Source organism: Ceratotherium simum, chromosome 6, assembly GCF_057802395.1.
Source record: "Ceratotherium simum simum isolate JZ-2026a chromosome 6, ASM5780239v1, whole genome shotgun sequence".
Lineage (NCBI taxonomy): Eukaryota > Metazoa > Chordata > Mammalia > Perissodactyla > Rhinocerotidae > Ceratotherium > Ceratotherium simum.
In genome coordinates, this window is record NC_141905.1 from 15,478,614 (window position 1) to 15,499,238 (window position 20,625).

Genomic DNA, 20,625 nt, shown 5'->3' on the forward strand with positions numbered 1-20,625 from the left:
AAGATGGCACATATGTTCTGAAGGGTATCACCACATAATACCAGTATCCTCTAATTCACCTAACAAAAAAAGTAACAAACAGACCAAACAGGGTTAACTTCTCCCTATCGTTTTCTTCTAAGCTGTGGGAGTGCTGTTGATCTTGAAGGGTCTTAGGGATGATGATTGTCTGGGGCCATCAACAATCTTAGTTCCTATTTCAGTCTTCAGCAGTATTTAAGGAAGAAGATAATTTTATTTTCATCATGGCACGAATCCATTCTGATGATAGGCTTTGGCCCTGGTCTTTATACGAGCCTACAAAACATGTTTCCCAGTTCTAGATTCAAATATTAAATTAAAACAGATGTGCAAAACTAAACAAATGAATATCCACCACCAAAACATAACCTACCCCTCCACAAAACCACCAGCTTTGGGGAAAACCAATGTCCACTGTTCCATATCCTTATCCTAAACTCTTAAAAAAGAACAGATTCACATTCCTCCTTAACCTGTGGTTGTTTCCATGTCTGAAGAGGCCAACAAGAAGGAGCAGAGGTCTAGAAGTTCCTGGCGTGGTCTCCACGGCCCCTCTTGGGCCACTCCTCGTCCACCCACCTGCGCAGGACCCTCTCCACGTCGGCCCTGTGGTAGAGCCTGCAGAGCTCCATCAGCTGGCCCACCGACCTCTGACTGTTCCGGAGCAAGAACTCCAAGGTGGGGCTCTGGGGCCTCTGCTCCAGGAAACACAGTTCATCATAGGGCATGCCCCATTTGCTTGCAAAATTCCTCCAGTTTTTGACTGTTGGGTGACATGGATCCAGCTTTATTCTGATCACATCTAGTAAGTCCTGATCATTGAGCAAGTCACTTATGGTGGGGGCCCGGAGCGAGCAGGAGGAACAAGGACAGTTCTCCTTGCAGGACTTGTCCTTGCCTATATCTGCAGGAACAAACAGTACAATCCACATGTCAGCAAAAGGCCTAAGACACACGTTCATCTCTTCCGTCCTTTATTTTCCTGCTGCATCGTCAATAGCATCAGTGTAAGCATAACACAGAGTACCTTATGGAGGAAGATTTCAGGATCGTCATTTCTATATACTCACACAATAATGTGTTGTTCTTGATAGCCAAAGACGGTTGCTTAGCTGGAAGCAGCAGCAAGATTTTATAAGACCAGTTTCTCTCTCTTTCTGAGACTCTCTCTGTCTTACAAATGTGCATTTGTGAGACTGCTGGCCAGAAGGAGGGCTCCGAGGAGCAGAGCTCTCTCTGTGGGCAGACCACCAGTCCAGTGGGGGTCAGACTCGGCTGACCCACGAGTAAACCAGCCCATACTTGCCTGCACCTCAACCCTTACCCCTTCCAAGTTACAAGTCAGCCCCGACAGCTTTTTAATGCCAAACATAGCATGTTAGGGTATAAAGGATTGCACAACTCTTTAAAAGGTCTTAAAAAAAACATACTAAAAACTGGAATATCCACTCCATACACATATTTGAAAATGAGTGATAATTGATAATGCCAGAAAACTTACTTTTTAAATTTACAGCCATCTTATCATTCCTTTGCCTTTATCTGTGTTTTCTTCACTCATGGGGCTGCCTTTGAAGTGAAGCCAACACCCTGAGGTGTGTACAGTGGGATGGATGAGTGGGAGGCTTTTGAGCTGAGCCTCACCAAGAAGAGCAGCCACAGCCCAGAGGAAGGGCAGCATTCTTACAACCCGCTTAGTACCGGGAAGCGTGTTAGCAGGAGGATGAATTTAGCAGCTAAGAGGTTTTGTCAGTCATTTATAATAGAATTGTAAGCAGTATCTACACAGCATGACAACCTCAGTGACTTAGATTCCACAACAGCACTGGGTCTCCTGATCCCTCTGACTAGGGATTTTAACAGTCAAAGGCTACGCTAGACATCACTGGCTTAGAAAATTCTGGGAGGTTGTGATGGCCTTTATTACACTAAGCTGTGGACTTTCCAATTAGGAAAGTAAAGAATTTGGAAAAAGGGAGTCACTTTGGTGATTGTAAGGTTGAGAACCAGCAATTTTGAGGCAAGTACAAATGATGACAAGAGCCATGGAAATTATGTCCATACTCTTTGACCTACTAATATAGCTCCTGGGAATCCAGCCAAAGGAGAGAATCTAAAAATGTACATACATGAAAATTATTAGTCTTTTTTATATTATCCATATTTTAAACACCTTAAGTGTCAAAATTATGGGACTAGTGAAATAAATTATGGTACTACTTGATGGAATATTGTTTAAATAATTTTGAAGGCTAGGTAGCAACCTAGAAAATGCTTATTCCATAGGGTTAAGTCAAAAATGCAAGATAAAAGGAATGTATGTACTCTACGATTAGAACTATGTGAAAACTCTAAACATTACTACAGAAGGAAATGCACAAAAATAATAACAGCTATTGTGTTAATATGGTAGGACTATGTTTCTATTTTCCAAATTTTCTCTATTGCTGTTATATTTCTGTGATAACTAAAACAATGTATTACATTAACAAATATATTGTTTAGCTTAACACAGAGAAGACTTATCAAAAACCATCCCTCCTCTTTGCCAAGCTTCACTTATGCCTTTGAGCCTACCCCTTCCTACCTTCTCTGTGATTTGTTTCATCAAACATCTCCTTTCTTTCCCCTCATCTCCACCACCCATCTCTTTGATTCTCTTTCCTTTATCTACAAAAATATGTCTAGGGCTCCTCGATCATAAAAAATAAGAACCTCCTCTGGTTTCATAACTTGCCGAAGCCATTTTTCTCTTACACTTCTTTTATCCACTGTTAAAATTTTAGAAGGAGAATTCAAAACCTGCTGTCTCCAATCCCTCACCATGTTCTTAATCTTCATCTTTGGCTTCAAGCAGCATGTGACCCAGCCTAGTTCCTGCCAAACCTTGTGGAGACTGGACCCAGTTCCCTGCACCCCAACTGCTGGCCAGAGTCCAGCTCTGCTTGAGCAGGAAAATCCAGATCAGAGAAGCAGATCCCCACCTGACTTTGAGGATCACCAGGACCTCCTATTGCTGCTAATGCCCCCATCACACTAGCTCCCCTTGGATACGGCTGCCTCCAGAACTGGACCCAAGACTCTTTTGCCCTTTGGACACTGTATATAGCATTGCAGGCTGTGTCCTCTCTGAAGGTTCCTTCTGACAGCCAAACCCCATATCAACAGAACATCCCACCATGTCTCAGCCACATCCCTTCCCTTGTCTGCCTGACATGCTGAGATCCCAGCCTGTCTCATCGCTGAGTCCTTGGGAGTTATAAGAAGGTGCTCCAGTTCTGTTCTTAGCCCTAAACTTTCCCCTTCCACATTCTCTCCCTTTGGTCATCTCCTCCACTCCCAACAACCTCTACAAGGCTCTCCCACTAGAATGGAAGGCCCTTTCTTACTGCATCCGCAGGACCCAGCACTGCCCTTTCCTACATACTAAGCATACAGTAAATGCTTAGCCAGTGTTTATTGAATGAGTGAGTGAATAAATGAATGATTAAACCTGCCCATTCTCCTGTGTTCCAGAACCGACTACTGGAAAGCTCCTCTTGATGTCCAGGTGACATCTCCAACTCAGTGGACCTAAAACAGGACTTAAATTTCTCCCCCTATGCACCAAAAGCACCTCAACTCCCCTATTGACACTTGCAGTTCCCTGGCGTCCTTACAGACTTTTTCACCACGTCCATCCAGTTACAATGTCGCAGCCTCCACTGGAAGCTCTCTGTGTTACTACTCCTGTCTCGTTCCCCATGACTTCCTTAATATAACCTGTGCTCCAGACAATCTAGACTATTCCATTCCCTGAATAGACAACCTGAATTTTCGTTTTTTTAAGCTTAATTAAATTAAAAGAAAAACTAATATAAGCTCAGTGTAGAAAATTTAGAAATTATATATGATTATGGATTTTGTATAAACTATTGAACATTTAGGATTTTCCCAAATTTTCATGATTATGAGTAACAATTCCATGCAGACCCTTGCATGTGTATTTGGCCCCATCTTTAATCATCTCACCAATAATGGGATTATTAGGCCCAGGTATGAGCATTCTAAGGCTATCAATGCATATGCCCAAAATTGCTTTCCAGAAATAAAGGCTGTACCAATTGATACTCCAACCAGAGTGTGTCGTGATGGTGCTTATCCCACTTCACCTTTTGTCAGTGCCAAGTATTAGTTTTAAAAAATCCTTGTCAATTTCATAGGTGGAGAAAGTATACCTTCTATTTTTCTACCTCCGTGCTTTTTCTGGTGTTTTCTCTCTGATCAGTTTTCTCTCTTCTTTCCTTCTCCCTCTTCCTGAACTTCCTCTATTAAAATTCCCTTCCTCTACCAAATTTCATCCATCCTATAAAACCCGCCTCAGAGCCACCTCTTCCATGAAGTCTTCCAGGCTCCTGCCTGGAATGTCGTCTCACTTGGAACCCCATCATTTTGTTTGCATCTCCTGACTCTGCCCAGCAGTGAGACATTCTGTATGGTTTTCTTGCTCCTCATTATACCTCAAATGCCCTGAGAACAGACTCATATCCTTCTGCAGTGTGTTCCATATCTTAGAGTTTTAAAATGTTGAATTACATTTCTATGTAATATAGGGGAAGTTATTCTTCAGCAACAGTAACAATGGTGTATAAAGAAGACTTTAGCTGCACGGTGGGACAGAAGTTGATTTATCTAAAAAAAGAACTTTCTAATGGTGAAGGTGGTTTCTCACTAAAAGAGGGGTATAAGGGAAATTTTGCAATTTTCTTTGCCCTGATTTAAAGATAGGGTCAAATTAACAATATTCTGCCAAGTGGAAAAGAAAGCAGGTCACCAAAGAATAGGCATAATTCAGTTTTTGTAAAAACAAATAATACAGTCATTCATATCCATGTAAAGTATATTATATACACATTCATAGGCATAGAGAAAAATCTGGAATTATGTATAACAAAAATGTTAACAATAGATATTTCCTAATTTTCTATAATTATTGTGTTTATTAGGATACTTAAAAAATTTTTAAATATCACAGAAATATAAAGTAGGCCATAACCTCTAAGTCCAGAATTAAACGTCTGAAGGTCCTCTCTATGTTACTTCTGTAAGATTCAGTATTGGCAATGTTTTCTCCTTTAGTGTCAAGAAGAAGAATAAAAAGATCAGTAAGGTTTCTGTGAAGCTCCTTGAAACCTTCTAGTGTATGAGAAGGTTTTATTTCTTTGAACAATTACATTGACCATTTACCAGTTTGTTTTAAAAATAAATGATGTGCCAAAAACCTATTGATGTGTTCCTTTGTATTTGCAATGACACAAATGACAAACCATTTACTGAAGTGGAATCTACACGAACTGCCAACACTAGTGAATTTAAAGCTGCCTTTTAGAATCATAAACTATAATTAGCTCTCTGGGGGACTTAAGCAGGAAAATATGTTTTTTTCCTATCAGATACATTTTGTCCTGCCATCCTTTAAACACCTGTCACGCAACAGTACACATAAAGGATGGACTGTGCCATGCCTTGGGGAAGAAACAATTGTGGGGAGAGAGAGACTTAGGACCAAAGAAATTTTCATCAGAAATGGGGGAAAAATGGGATTATTATTTGATGCCTTTCAAATGACAAGCACAACCTTGCTGTACAGTAGAAACTCAAAAATTGTTTGCTAAATGAATGAATGAATGAGAACTGTGCTTTGTCCTCAGGACAAATCGGGGTAGATTTGTTATTATTGTTTAATGAATTTTAGAACCTGAAGAGAGAATTAATAGTAAAGGAAAGAGAATGTTGCTGGTGTCTGCTGGCAGTAAACAGATTTTGGTGGAAAACAGTATAGAATTGGTCTTAAAATACAAAAAGATGGATCAATTCTAGATTTGGGGAAGAAAGGAGAGGGTTATTGAAAACAAAGAAGGTAATTATGAATGAAAATTCACTTAGATTCTCTAATAATTAGGGTCCCCACTTGCCATATTTTGACACTTGACCTGTATATTTTCCACTGATGCAAAGCAAGAATGGAACCCACCGTTAATTTATGATGACTTCTTATTTTAGAGGCCAAAACTCTGGAAGGACTTGCTCTCTGTAACTTTAGTTTGAGTGGTCACATGAACTAAGGAAGAATTTATCAGAGGAGGAAGGGCCAGATTTCTCAGTGGGTTTTCATCCTCACAATAACTCATTTATCAAGTGCCTAGTGTGTAACCAGCCCTGCACTGAATCCTTTACACGCATAATCCTGAATCATGCCGATTCTGGATCTGTATCAGATGGGCCTCATAAAATCCCAGTGCTCCAACTTCCTAGAGCTTGACTTCTCAAGGCATTTAACATCTATGGACTTCAGATTCCTCATCTATAAGATGGAGATGATAATAATTCCTATAGCTCATGAGTTAAATGAGATAAGTGATGTGAAAGCATTTTTGTCAAATCTTATGTAAATGCTATTTAAAGATGTTAGGCTTTACATTTATTTTTTTAAGGAGACAGGAAGAAAGAATCTCCACATAGTCTGGTCTCTGCTGACATCTCCCAGCTCACCTCCTTCTCTACTGCTCTTCGCTGCCCACACTTGTCCCTAGAACACTAAGCTCAGCCCTGCCTCAGGACATTTGCACCAGCTAGTTCTTCTCCCTGCAGTCCCCTTTCCTCAGATCTCCACATGGCTGGCTCCTTTGCATTACTTAGGTCTTGGTGCACCTTCTTAGCTAATGCAGCGCCCTCCCTCTGCCAGGCAAAATCCCATTACCCTCATTTATTTTCCTCAAGGCACCTACCACCCTATGTACTTACTTATTTATGTTTATTGCCTGTCACTCCCAACTAGTATATAAGCTCCTAGAAGAAACGGACTTTGATGTCTGATGTCACCACTTCATTCCAGGCATGCAGTAGGCATTCGAGAATATTTGTTGAGTAAATCAAATCAATGAAGAGTGTGACATAGAGAAATAGTCAAATTAGAAACCTCTGGGCAGCCTATGAAGAGGTATGTAGACATTTTCAAATCAACTGAAACATTTTTAGTGCTGAATATATACAAGGCAGAAGAAAGATTACTGAAGATTACCAGTTGCTATGGAGAAGGAGTACCCTGTGTATCACAGAAATTAACGACAAGAGCTTTAGAGGCATGCCAACTGACTGTCAATCCCGGTTAACACTGTGCAGGTGTGCAGCTTGGCAGGTTCTCGAGCTTGCTAAGCCCGTGTCCTCACTCCCAGTGCAGGCAGAGCAATACCTATCTCATAAGGCTGTTGAGAGGATTAAATGAGACCGTCCGTTAAAGCCTCCTCCTAGCACGTGGTAAACACGCAACAAAGAATTAGTAGCTGTAGCTGAGGGATCATAACCAACAGCCTTTTTTAAAGCAGTGGTTCTCAACTTGAGCCACACCCAAGAGGTGCGGGAGAGATGAAACTCTTCCCACGTCCCCTGCAGAAGATTTACAAAATCCTCATGTCTGGTCCTACCCAAAATCCTTATTTAATTGGTCTGGGGTGCAGGCAGGACGTGGGAATTTTTAAAAGCTCTCCTGGGAATTCTAATGTGCAGCCATGGGTGAAAACCATTGCCTTAAAGACATCTACAGAGTCAGTTCTTAGTCAGAAGGGCCTGCGAAAGTTAGATTCTGGAATTACAGCTGCTTGTCTTTGAGAGATAGCATGTCTGTTTGGTGATAAAGAGTCTGTGGATAGATAATAATATTTCCCCACACTCACAAGCTGATGAATGGATCTTTCTGTGGGGAGTTTTCTGCCCCTCACCCCTACTCTTCATCCTCTCTCACACACATTTTACATTATACTTTAAGGAAGAGTTCAGGAAGCAAGCATTTCATCAACAAAGTATGTCTATGTCATTTAAAAGAATTGTAAGAAACAGTTCATGTCCAATGGTGCAGTGTCTAATCCTTAAATTCGGGGCTGGCAGTTTATAAAACACTCAATTTACAGTTAATTAATTAACAGTTAATTGTAAACTGGAACAAGATTCAGAATTCACAAAGGTCATGATTAGCTAAGCCTAGAAGATGGCTCCAGTCAGGATGTTGGCAGTGGATCACAGATTGACTTAATGTGTCTCCCTGCAGGGGAGGTGCCGTCTTAGCCACTTTATCTCCCGCACTCCGGTTTCGAGAGCTATAAGCACAGGGTCTTTCCCTCCAATGCGCTCGGTGCCACTGTTAGCCCTCAGATTGTTTATAATAATGCTCCCAGATAACTGGGGCTTGAGTTAGTTCAAATAACTAAATAGTAAACATTTTCTTTTTTTTTTTATAATTTTATTTATTTATTTTTTTCCCCCAAAGCCCCAGTAGATAGTTGTATGTCATAGCTGCACATCCTTCTAGTTGCTTATGTGAGACGCGGCCTCAGCATGGCCGGAGCAGTGCGTCGGTGCGTGCCTGGGATCCGAACCCAGGCCGCCAGCAGCGGAGCGCGTGCACCCAACCGCTAAGCCACGGGGCCGGCCCTAAATAGTAAACATTTTCATCGGCAACTTTGCAGATAGCAAAATATTGTGGTTCTGAAATAAAATAACTCTATCCAGGTGTCTATAAATTATCAGATTTGGAGCCTGCAAAACACCAACAAGTGTCGATGTAGAGTCAAATACTTCTGCAGTTATGTTTATTAAGGGTATAAATTCATGCTTTTTTCTGTGTGTGGTTTCCAGTGTGGTTGGAAAGAAATATATTTAAAATGCCAGTTTATGGCTTTGATAAATCACTGGGGTGCGCACATACCACATTATTCGTCAGAGGTAGGTAGTGATATGCTATGAGCTGGAAAGTGATGAAGACTTATTTTTATCTACTAAAAACTGACCCAAGGGCTTTTGGTGGGCGTTTGATCTCTTAACCAAAGGGAAAAACAATATGATTTCATTTTCTCTCTCTAAAATACCCTTCGATCCAGGAGACATGGAGTTGGCGGCAGCACCGGGGAGTCTCACTGACAAATTGGATGGATCTAGTAAATCACACTGGGCTTCAATTTTGTCATCAAACAATATTGGAGTGTGGAAGGCATGTGAAAAAATGAAATAAACTCTTACGTAAGAAAGGACTCAGATTAAAATTCAGCATAGAATTTTATGTGAATTTGAATTCTGAAATTATGTGACAATATATTAACAAAGTATCATTTTATGGACCTAATTCGAGAAAAATGAAAATCCTATTTTACATTCATTTCTATGGGGAAATTAGATTTAGATTAGGCAAGTGCTGAATTATTCGAGGTCGTCAGAAAGTCATCCTTGAAAAACCGGCAACTGCTGAGAACAGGTGCAGAAAGTGTCACGGTCCGTGTGATATCTACCACCACTAGAAGCAAATACAAGAGGTTTTTATTTTCCAATTTGGGGAATTTTCTTTCTTATAACTGAGCCTTATTTCTTTAACGCCCAAAAGTCTTCATTTTGAAAATTTGTATAAAAACACTGTAAAACTTCAATGTCTCCTTTAACAGGGTAAACTGAACGTCGTTTGTTGTTGTTTTAATCCAGGGCATCACTATGAAGATCTTCTTCTTTCTCGTGCTCTGCCCCAGGGCTGTTTGCTTCTGTGTGCAACGGTTCCACAAAGGGGGCATTGCTTTTTCAGTGGTAGCTGACTTTGAATTGTATTCTTTTTCTTTCCTTGATTACAAACTGTCAGCTGTCACTTCTCACTCCTGTCTCGTGCCTCCTTTTATCGCAGTACCCTCCACCCTCCTATTTTAACCAGCTATAAACTGGATCACAGATAACTAAGGTTTTCAAATTATGAGAATTAAATAAAAAGCCAGGCTCTGAGTTAAGGTCAGAAGGCCTTATCCAGGGAAAGTAGCAAGCTTTTGTGATAGGTATTTCAGCGGCTCAGAGACTGACTTTTGTGGGAGTGGGGCTGACTGATTTTTGGCTTTGTTTCAGCTTAAGACACTGAGAGAAGTCTGACCTTCGCCTCCTTGTAGGACACCCAAGCATTCAATGGGTGTACTACAGAGGTGATGCATTTGACCAGTAAAGAGGCAGCCTGGTGTGGCGGTTGGCAGTGAGCTCGGGGCCAGGCCAGGGGCTTGAACCCCACTTAGGGCCTGTGTGACAGAGCACCAGCCTTGAGACCCAGCACTGCTTCCATCACATCTACCTGGGGAAGAAAATAATTGGACCTATGCATAGAGTTGTCATGAACACTTTACGTTTGTAAAGTACTTGGAAGCAGGCCTGGTATTCACAGTAAATGCTAAATTAGTGTTTGTAAATAAAACAATAAAATAAATCTTTCTTAAATTGCTACTCTCATTCAAAGACCAACTATGCAGATCTGCTTTTGCCAGTTCATCCAAGAGCAAAGCCATCAAGTCTATGCCTCTCATTTACTTATTAAAAAAAAAACCCTAAAAACTCAACCAACCAAACACCTGAACACTCCTGCATGCAGAGCACCATGCTAGCGCTGAAGATGCCAACTTCAACAGCACAGTCCCTGCTCTCAATAACATTACCGCTATCACTGTGAAAAGTTTTCTCTTTGAGAGTCTTCCATTTTATTTTGACATAGGTAAAATTTTTAGAGATAATCCAAAACTTGAAGAAAGTTAATCTATTAATAATGACCTTAACACTTAAGAATCCCTGAACGGTTTATAGATATTCCTAAACAACTTCCTTTTTTTTTTTTTTTTAGGAGGAAGATCAGCTCTGAGCTAACATCCATGCCAATCCTCCCCTTTTTGCTGAGGAAGACCAGCCCTGAGCTAACATCTATTGTCAATCCTCCTGTTTTTTTTTTTCCCCTTTTCTCCCCAAAGCCCCAGTAGACAGTTGTACCACATAGTTGCACATCCTTCTAGTTGCTGTACGTGGGATGCCACCTCAGCATGGCCGGACAAGCGGTGCGTCGGTGCGCGCCCGGGATCCAAACCCGGGCCACCAGTAGCGGAGCGCAGCGCACTCAACCACTAAGCCACGGGGCCGGCCCCGCTAACCAACTTACTTTATTCATTTTCATTTTAGCTGCCATTTCACATTAGTGTGTGGGGTGTCAGTCTTTAAAAAGTTCAAATATAGGTTTTTTTTTCCCTATTAAAAAGAAATACGTGCTTGTCACAGAAAATCTGAAAATTCAGATGAGCATATGCAAGAAAAAATTCATGCTCTTACCACCCAGGTCAATCACAGTTAGCCTTTCAGAGATTCTTTTGCTTATTTTACTATGCATTGTATGTATCTGCCTATATCTGATCATTTGTTATATATACATTTGTATATACAGATTAAAGTTTTGGGCATGGGGGAGATTTTTCTGATACCTAATCATGTTTTAAAATTTTTAAATTTTAGAAAATTTATTTCTCAATTTAAAATTTTTTTAAATTTTGAAATTTTTAAAATATAGGAGAGTGGAAAGAAAATAAAAATTGCCTCTGCTTGTTGCCAATATGCTTTCCCTCCTCCATGTCACCCAGCTAGGTGCTTCTAATTTGAGCCTGGGTCCACTGCAGCATTTGTGGACAAGGGATAATTATCAGCCTCTGGTAGGAGTGGTGTGTGGTCCAAGGAAGGTGAGTTCCAAAGGGGTGTCCGGATGGGACCCTGGACATTGGGCCTGTCCCACGAAACCTGGTGGGAAGGCTCCACTGGAAGTTCATCTCACCAAATCTCTCTAATCACAGCAAGGTGGTGGCTGAGCTGGAACCAGAATCCCAACTTCTGTCTCCCAGAGCTGCACTTCTGCCACATGGCCTCCTTAAAGAGCCTGGCACACAGTGCGTCCTTCATTAATCAAAACATGTTGAACGAAAAAAATTACCTAGAATCTACCACCCAGAGATAACTGTTGCTAGCATCATGTTTCTAAGGGAAAAAAAGAGTTGGTTATGCACTGCATGTTCTGATTTTCAGAATGCTTACCTGGGCACAGTCTGGGAGTGATGACAGATTATCCCAAGGGTCTTATGGGTCCCCCCACCCCACTCCTTTAAGAAGAAAGAAAGAAAGAAACCCTGATGACTCAGTGCATTCAATATATGTTTTAAAAGATGTAGAAAATGTTGGTGAGGTTTTTTGTTTTTTAATTATTATTTTGGTAACTTATTTTAATGCTCATTCCATATTTTCCCCATGATTGATTAATAAGAAATCTAAACATTGCCAAAGGTTCTGTCTCACAATAAAAAAAGGGGAGGGGGAGACAAACTTTAATGTTTCTTTGGTTAAACACACTAAAAGCAGAAAAGGGTGGGGAATAGCACATGGCTAATGTCAGGAGGGGCACAGAGAGGGAGTGGAGGCAGTGGACGGCTGAGCTGGCCCTCCCCACGCTCTTGGGTTTGCCTAAGTCCCACTGCTCTCTTCCACCTGGCGGAGTTCTCCACCAACCCTGTGGCTCCCAGAACTCAGAGAGAGGTGGGGTGTGCTCGGTTCTGACCAAGCCTAAACCTGCCCAATTCAGGACTCTGCTGTGCCCCTCACAGGTAGAGAAGGGTTAACTCAGAGACAATGCTCTTTGAAGGCTTTCGTGAAATCTTGTAAGATTTCCTTGCAGTTCACCACGGCATGTGGTTGGGAAGTTTCTCTAGTTGTAATATACATTTTGAAAGTTAATGATAAACACATTCTCCAATTACCTTTAATTTAGCCACACTAGCTATCACTGCAGCCCAGAAATCGTTAGAGTCAATCATTTACCTGAAAGGGGATCTCCAGTACTGTCTGGAAAGCCATTTTCTTCTCCCTAAAAACCAAAAAGCAACCGTCATTAAAATCATACCCATTAGCGAACAGAGATAGTATCAATTTTCCAATTTAGTTAAATTTCCACCCAAATCTGGGCGGGGCAATGGATCTTAAGAATGGTATTTTAATGGGTAGTGAACTATACAGCTCCCTCTAGAAGGGCAGGAGCTTTGTCCATTTGTTCCCTGTGCTGGGTCCTCAGCACCCGGCACACGGAAAACACTCAACAAAAGTCTATTAAATGAATTACTGTCCCTATTTTTTAAAAAAATGTATCAATGCACACTACAATGTGCTATTGTTTTATTTTTATTTCACATTATGGATTATTTTCCTTATTTTATTCCCATGGATTATTCCTTATTTTATACTTTTTGTTGGGCTTGTTGTTTGTCTGTCTAGGTTACAATTCTTTCCTTTATCTACTATACTTTTTAAGTATATACTACAAAGCAGCAAAGAGAAACTGTTAAAAAAGCAGTGTCCAAATCTCTTGAGAGGTAATCGTGTTTCAGCACATCTGACTAGGGTTCTATTTTTACAGCCAAGACCATGCTATGGGATATGCCACGTGGAGGGATTTACTCTGATCTTCTTGGAGGGTGTGTGTGCGTGTGCGTGCGTGTGCGTGCGTGTGCGTGCGTGTGGGCGAGCATTTTCAATAAAGTCAGCAGAAGAGACTAGCCCCAGGATATGTTTGTTTATATTCCCTCCATCTTTATACAACTAAAACCTCTCTCTAGCTCACATCACCCGCTCCATCCACAGAACTGCAGAAGCAGCGCTGGAGTTCAGGGTCGAGCTGCACTCATAATCCCGGGCGCCTCACTTCCCAGTGCTGGTCTCTGATTCCTCGTTTGTACATGGAGGTGCTGAGAGATTAGCTTACCTCTAAGGTGCTCTACATCCTCAGATCTCTGAGAGTTTCACCCTTAAAGACGTGCTAACTCCCTGGTGTCAAACATTTTAAACAGTCTTTTTCTCTTCATCTTCTAGAAGCCTTTCTCCTTGCTCCTGGCTCATAAATCCCCATGTCTCAGCAGTGTACACACATTTGTCTAATTACAAGCCTCATTTTTTTTTCCACACAAGAAGCATTCCTATGTCTTACCAGCTAGATTTTTCCTCCTCACTAGTCTAAATATTTCTAGCTTCTGTTTGAGTCTCGTTCCTCACCGCTGTCCTTACCGGAACAAAAGCAACTTGCACACCATATGTATACATAGTTTGTAAGAGTTACAGGAAGTCTCTGAAAGGACACAAATTCTTCTACGCAACTTTGTACTTTTACAAGGCTAAACCCAGAAGCTCCGGGATGTTAGGGCCACTATGCACTAGTCGCCAGGTCATGCAGGGACCTGCCTTTTTACATCTGCATGACTCCAGCAGGATCGGATAGGCCTGCTCTTTTATCAACATGGTCACGGTTCTGCTCACTGAATTGGAAACTTGCCGGAGGAAACAGAAACAGGACCTTCAGGCAGGGTTAAGAGACATGAATGTTAAAACTTGACAGATTTTGTGGTTCAATTGAGGTCCCTGCTAAATCACGAACTTTCCTTTAAGTAAGGACTACATTACACAGCATATTTGACTTGATTTCTCATAATCTGGAGAAAATTTGACCAAAGTCAATATCTGGCCAGAATCAGCCCCCTGATGTGGACAAGGGACAGGACTCAGAATCACTTGTGAAGGGGGATGAAGATAGAATTTAGCTTAATATCTATGACCTTTTGTTCTTGCTCTGATTATTATATTATGCTACTTTTTAGGTTAGTTTTCTGAGTGAAATGAGAAAAGACTCATTTTTGTGTTTTTTAGGGTCTTACTGAAACCACATTCATGTCTACATTCAACACCTCTTTATTGAGCAAGCTAATACATCAAGACCCCATGTTGGAACCTATATACAAAAATAAAAGGACCTGACCCCTGATCTCAAGGCCTGCCTGCCGATATGCTGGGGAAATAGACAGGCACACGAATAATTAAAATACAAGGCAGAAGATGGTGAGTCCGTTAGGGAGGCAGAGATAAAGTCAGAGGGGAGAAGTTTCTCCCAACAGAAAAACCAGTGGAGGTTTCTTTGAATCAGAGACATTTGGGATGAGCCTTGCTGAGGATTTGGAGAGTGGGGACTTAGGGGGAAAGGGCATTTAGCCAGAGTTCCACGTGAGTTGGCAAGGAAATGGAAAATCATGGGGCCCCTGTAGGGTATTTTGTCTTAAGCAAAGGCAATGAAAGGGGAACTAGAGGGAGATGAGACGGGAAAAAAGAACTGAGGCGGATTGAGGCCTGAAAGCTTGTCTAAGGAGCTGGACTTCATATTGTAGATCATGGAGAGTCATTAAAGGACTCTCCTCAGAAGCAGGGCACTCTCAGAGCTGTCTAGGATTAGAGCAGCTGGAGTGTAGGTATCCGCGGTGGTCAGGGAGGGCGTGGAGGCCAGGTGACTGGCGTGGGGGAGCATGACTGACTCGTGGGCAAGGATCAAGGAGACCCCAAACCACTTGCCTAGGAGAGGAAGGGATAAAGCTGGAGCCACTGCAGAGATACAGCCATTAGGGGGATGAGTGAAAGGAGGCGAAATGAAGAGCAAGTTGTGAGGAGGTGACGGATAAGACGATGCGACGTCCGTGGCAGTTGAACACATGGTACTAGTCCTTGGAGAGGCCAGGGCCGGAGAGGGAAATATGGACGTTGAAGTGATTATAGAAGAAGAGAGAGGCTGTGGAGAGCAAGATGTGAGGTCACAACCTTGAGGAGTATCCGAACACCTGCGATTCGGTGGCAAGGGAGAAAATGAGAAAAGGAAGCAGAGAAGGGGGCTTGGAGAGGAGGGGAGAGAAGCAGGAGGTGACAGCACCAAGAGTTGCAGAATGGTCAGGGGCTCTGAGGGCCACGTGGAGACAAGATTTGGTGAGGAGATAAGTGGTGATTTCTGAAAGGACTTCTAGCAGAGTGGTGGAAGCCAAAGCTAGCTTCTACCAGGTGGGCAGTGAGGACATGGAGGTGGCCAGAGCACACATGTGCGGCTGTGTCCGCTTGAAATGCTCCCCTCACCCAGCCCTTCTATCTGCTTACTCTTTTTTATCTTTGAGGCCTCGGCGGAGACCCCACTTCCTCTAGGAAGGCTTCTGCAAACTCCCAGTCTGGAGTAAGTGCCCTGGGGGCTCCCATGGCATCCTCTATGTGCCACCCGACAGGGCGCTTGTTACATTGAGCGTAGAGGTTTGAAGAATCTCTCTTCTGCACGAGACACCAGACTACGAGGCAAAGGGTCTCGCCCATGTTGCACCATGGTGATTAGCACATCTGAGACAGATAACACCTAATATCTGCAGAGGGGAGGCCAAGTGGGAGGTAGGGAGGAAAGAAGACTGAAATATAGCATGGAGTCAATGTTTTCCAGATAAGGGGAAGGACTGCATTCTTCACAATGCTTTCCTTACCCCTCCCTCATTCCCTCTGACCCTGCTCTTTGGCCTCATCTCCTTGGTAACCAGTTGTGTGGCCTCCACCTCCATTCCATCCTTCGGGTCTCACCCGGATTCCTGTCCACTTAGTCATTGTCAAGCATCTTAGTGATATGTTTAAAAACACCCTAGGTTTGTCCATCAGCTGTGGGCCCCTTGCCAGTCCTTAGCTCTGCATGAACTCCACTCTACCAGTCTTGCTCTAAACCGCTGAGTGTTGCTGGGGAAAAAGAAGTGACAGACCTCACACATTCATGAGATTTGATCTCAGCTGGGCCCAGCAGCAACGTGGTCACTCTTGGTTTCCCTTCTAATTGTCCTACTTAAGGCCCTATTGGGTCCTACTCCAAACCTTTTCCACTCTGCTGAAGGCCTCATACCCATTCATGCCCCTTATCCCCTGAGACATAGGTAGGACCAACATATTTGCCCCCATTCTTCCCCTTCATTCCCATCTCCAAAGAGATGGTGTCTTTCCATCTTCAAGGCTGATCTTTTATCCTTGAATTATGGTTCTGTGCAGATTTTTTTTTGTTTTTTTTTGCTGAGGAAGATTTGCCCTGAGCTAACATCTGTGCCAATCCTCCTCTATTTTTTTGTATGTGGGACACCACCACAGCATGGCTGGTGAGTGGAGTAGGTCTGCACCTGGGATCCAAATCTGCGAACCCAGGCCACCGAAGCAGAACGTGAACTTTAACCACTCGGCCACAGGGCCGGGCCCTCTGTGCAGATATTTTTAATGGCACTTACTGCAAAGGGTGGGGCATGTCTTATTAGTCTTTATATCACTAGCAGTGAGCTCAGATGCTCTGTTCAAAAAATGTTAATGGGGGCCGGCCCAGTGGCGCAAGCGGTTAAGTGCGCGCGCTCTGCTGCGGTGGCCCGGGGTTTGCTGGTTCGGAACCCCGGGCACGCACCGATGCACCACTTGTCAGGCCATGCTGTGGTGGCGTCCCATATAAAGTGGAGGAAGATGGATGTTAGCCCAGGGCCAGTCATCCTCAGCAAAAAAGGGGAGGATTGGCAGATGTTAGCTCAGGGCTGATCTTCCTCACAAAAAAAAAAAAAAAAACAAATGTTAATGGAGGTTCAATGAACTCAGAATCCCCGCAAGGTGGCCTCTTGCTACAACATGAGATTTGCCTCCAGGACCAGATCAGCCCTGAGGAGTGGTCTGACATGGGCAAGGGAGCAGAGGCCCAGCTCATGGACAAGACACGGGATACAAAGGATGAGGCAAGTTCTCTGATGGTTCTGGAAGCAGTTGGTGTGGGAATTTCCAAGAGAAAGATGTGGGCTCCACTCAGATATCAGAGGGCTGAGACACACCAGTAGGGAATGCGGGCAGATGACACCCAGGGCCAGTACCCATCCTCAGGAGGGAAGCTGGTAGTGGGAATCTAACATAAGCACAGTTCTAGGAACTGGAGTCCAGGGGCCTGGGGGAGCTGTGACTTGGGCATGGAGGCCCAGCCCTGTGACGTCCCTACGACACTGGGTCCGGGTCTGAGGGAATGAATGGTGTTCAGCCTCACAAGCCACAGCTTGATCACTCGCTGCTCCATTAAAACTGACCCAGGAACACAGAGGACAGCGTTGGGGGGCTCAGAGCATCAGTGGGCTTAGCTGTCAGCAACCTAGGAGAGCAGGAGAAATGAGACAGGGGCTTAAAATGATCCCCTTCCAGCCCCTCCCTCGAACGTCTGTCCCTCTCCCTCCAGGGGATCCTATCCCTGGGCCTTGAAGCACATACAGGTCTCCCTTATTCTAAGCCAACTCTTGAAACCAACCCCGCCATCTGCCCCCTTCTTTTTTCCCTTATTCCTTCCCGATTTCCCAATGACTGACTTCTGCTGAGTGCACACTATGTGCCAGGCAAATGACCCTGTATTGGGTTAGCTCATTTACTCCTCCAAATGCTGAGGAGCTAAGAACTATCATCGTAGAAATGAGAAACACTGCAGATATCTGTTCAAAGGCCTTGTTTTAATTTTGAATGAAGTTCAAGTATAAAGTGTTGGTTTTGTGGAAGAGAATAGTTTCTGTGTATGGTTGAGTCTGTATGCCAAAAGAGACAGCTGTAGATAAGAAAAAAGATGGAAACAACCCACATGTCCATTGACAGATGAATGAATTAACAAAACGTGGAATACTACTCAGCCTTAAAAAGGAAGGAAATTCTGATACTTGCTACAACTTGGACGAACCTTGAGGACATTATGCTTAGTGAAATAAGTGAGACACAAAAAGACAAATATTGCATGATTCAATTTATATGAGGTACCTAAAGGAGTCAAATTAAAGAGACAGAAAGTAAAATCCTGATTGGGTACAGTGAGTGGGGTGAGGGGAGAAAGTGGAGTTAGTGTTTAATGGGTACAGAGTTTCAGTTAGGGAAGATGAAAAAGTTCTGGAGATGGATAACAGTGACCGTTGCACAACAATGTGTATATACTTAATGCCACTGACCTGTACAGTTAAAAACGGTCAAGATGGTAAATATTATTATATGTGTTTTACCACAATAAAAAAATTTTTTTAATCTCCTTAGAAAATGTGAAGGTACTGCAAAATTGAGCACCAATATTTCATATATTCAAGTAGGCTAAAGAAAACTCCCATTTTGTAAAACCTTCTCATTGTAAATACGAGGGAATTACCTGATATTTGGACAAATGTATTAACTGTTGGCAAGAATTCTTTGAGCAGAAAGAACGTTGGCTGGGTTACCCTAATTTTGCTCTTTGGTTAGTTTATTAACTGGTAGTCAGGCCCCATTTCTGCTTCGGCAGCTGCAAGCACTGGGTGCTGAAGAAGAGCTATCTCGGGAGATTTGTACCTGGTGATTTCACACCAAGCTCCGAGCACCAGAGACCCTGGGGCCAGGAAAACACCCCAGGGAAAGTTCCCAACTCAGAGATGAATGTGTCTCCACATGCAGTCCATACGGGGACGGACTGAAGGGCCCAAGACGCTGACAGATTGACGAGGAATGTTCTAACCAGTACCTAGAGGCTAGTTTTCTGTGAAACACACTCTTCTGGACTATCTAGTTCCATATAAGGGGAGGATAACTCAGTGGGAAAGCACACGATAGGTTGGTTAACCTGATTATAGCCTAAGTCTGACTGGAAACCACCATGAAGATCAAAACCAAGTTATCCTTGCTTATCTGGTGACAGCAACCTAAACTACAGGCAAAGAGCCTGAGAAGAAATGCCTCCCATGCAAATGACTTACACACTTGAGGTACCAGTTTGTCAAATTACTTAAATAGCTTCTTCAGGAGAACAACCAATGCTAAAGCTCAATCTCTCTGCTTTCAGAAAATATTTTAGTAATTGGTTTGAAAATATGATTTTAAATGCTTAAGTGTGCAACAGTCATAGGGCTTAAATAGCATGGATTTAGCTATTATAGCATAGATGTTCCAAACTCTCTCCCATCACATGGCAAGTGAAGCTCGAGTAGCTTTTAGTGGTGTGAATTCCCAAGACAGATCCCGCATGTGCATCACTCTTCTGAATGCGTTCATCAATTGTCCACTTCTAAACTTTAGGACTAGACTATGAGTCTCCTGTTGGATTTTCCTAAAGCAATTTACACTCAGTTCTTTTTCTGAAAATTAATTACTATTATTGTAATAACTATTTACACTTACTTTTACTTTTTATTGACGTATAATATACATATGGAAAACTGGACATATCTATTTGTTTGAAAGTATATTCCAGAAACTGGCTTTTAGAAATTCATTTAATTTAGGATACATTTATCAAGCACCTATGCAGTGTAAGGGACCATTCTAGGCCTGGAATATGGAGACAAAGGAGACATGCCCCTGCTGCCTTGAGGTACAAAGATGTGTGTAATACTGACACCACAAGGAATAACGTGTTAGAAAGGCACAGACAGAGGCCAAGGGAGCACAAAGTTGGGCAAGAATTCAAATGAGACCTCAGGAAACAGGGCAAGTTTCATGGAGGATGAAAGAACTAAATATGGAAGCACGGAAATTTGAAATAAATGTTACGGTGCTTTGCTAGGATTAGAACGAACCTGTGGGTTTATGTACATTTAGTTCTTTCTTCTCTTCAATGAGTTTTCTATCCAATTACAAGAAGACCTGCTACTTCTGGAGTTGAAGTGGGGGTCAAGGACGATAGTAGCTGTTCCATGACTTCGAGGCCAGGCAGGTTGAGGTGTAATTTCATACCTTTGCTATGGTTTCAAAGATGAAAGAGGGAGGGATTTTCCCTTTGTGTGTGAAGTAGAGTTGATTCTTGTTCAGAATATCATGAGGTGTTTGACAGGAGATTATGGTTTGCATGTGCAAATGCAAGTAGACCACGAGGCTTTGGATATTAGAGAGAGGCAGGGAGGTTTTGCCTGTATTCCTTACATT

The 20,625-nt window shown here is 42.7% G+C and overlaps 1 protein-coding gene across 1 annotated transcript in view; it reads right to left on the reverse strand.

Annotated features, from left to right (window-relative positions):
- Nucleotides 1-215: 215 nt before the first annotated feature.
- Nucleotides 216-20,625, reverse strand: part of EDARADD (EDAR associated via death domain) — a 68,090-nt gene continuing 47,680 nt past the window's right edge. Inside the window, exons 5-6 of the mRNA XM_004432394.3 lie at nt 12,691-12,736; nt 216-925 (exon numbers count right to left, since the gene is read on the reverse strand). Coding sequence (XP_004432451.1) covers nt 543-925; nt 12,691-12,736 — 429 coding nt within the window. The 3' untranslated portion in view covers nt 216-542. The remainder of the gene's footprint in view (nt 926-12,690; nt 12,737-20,625) is intronic.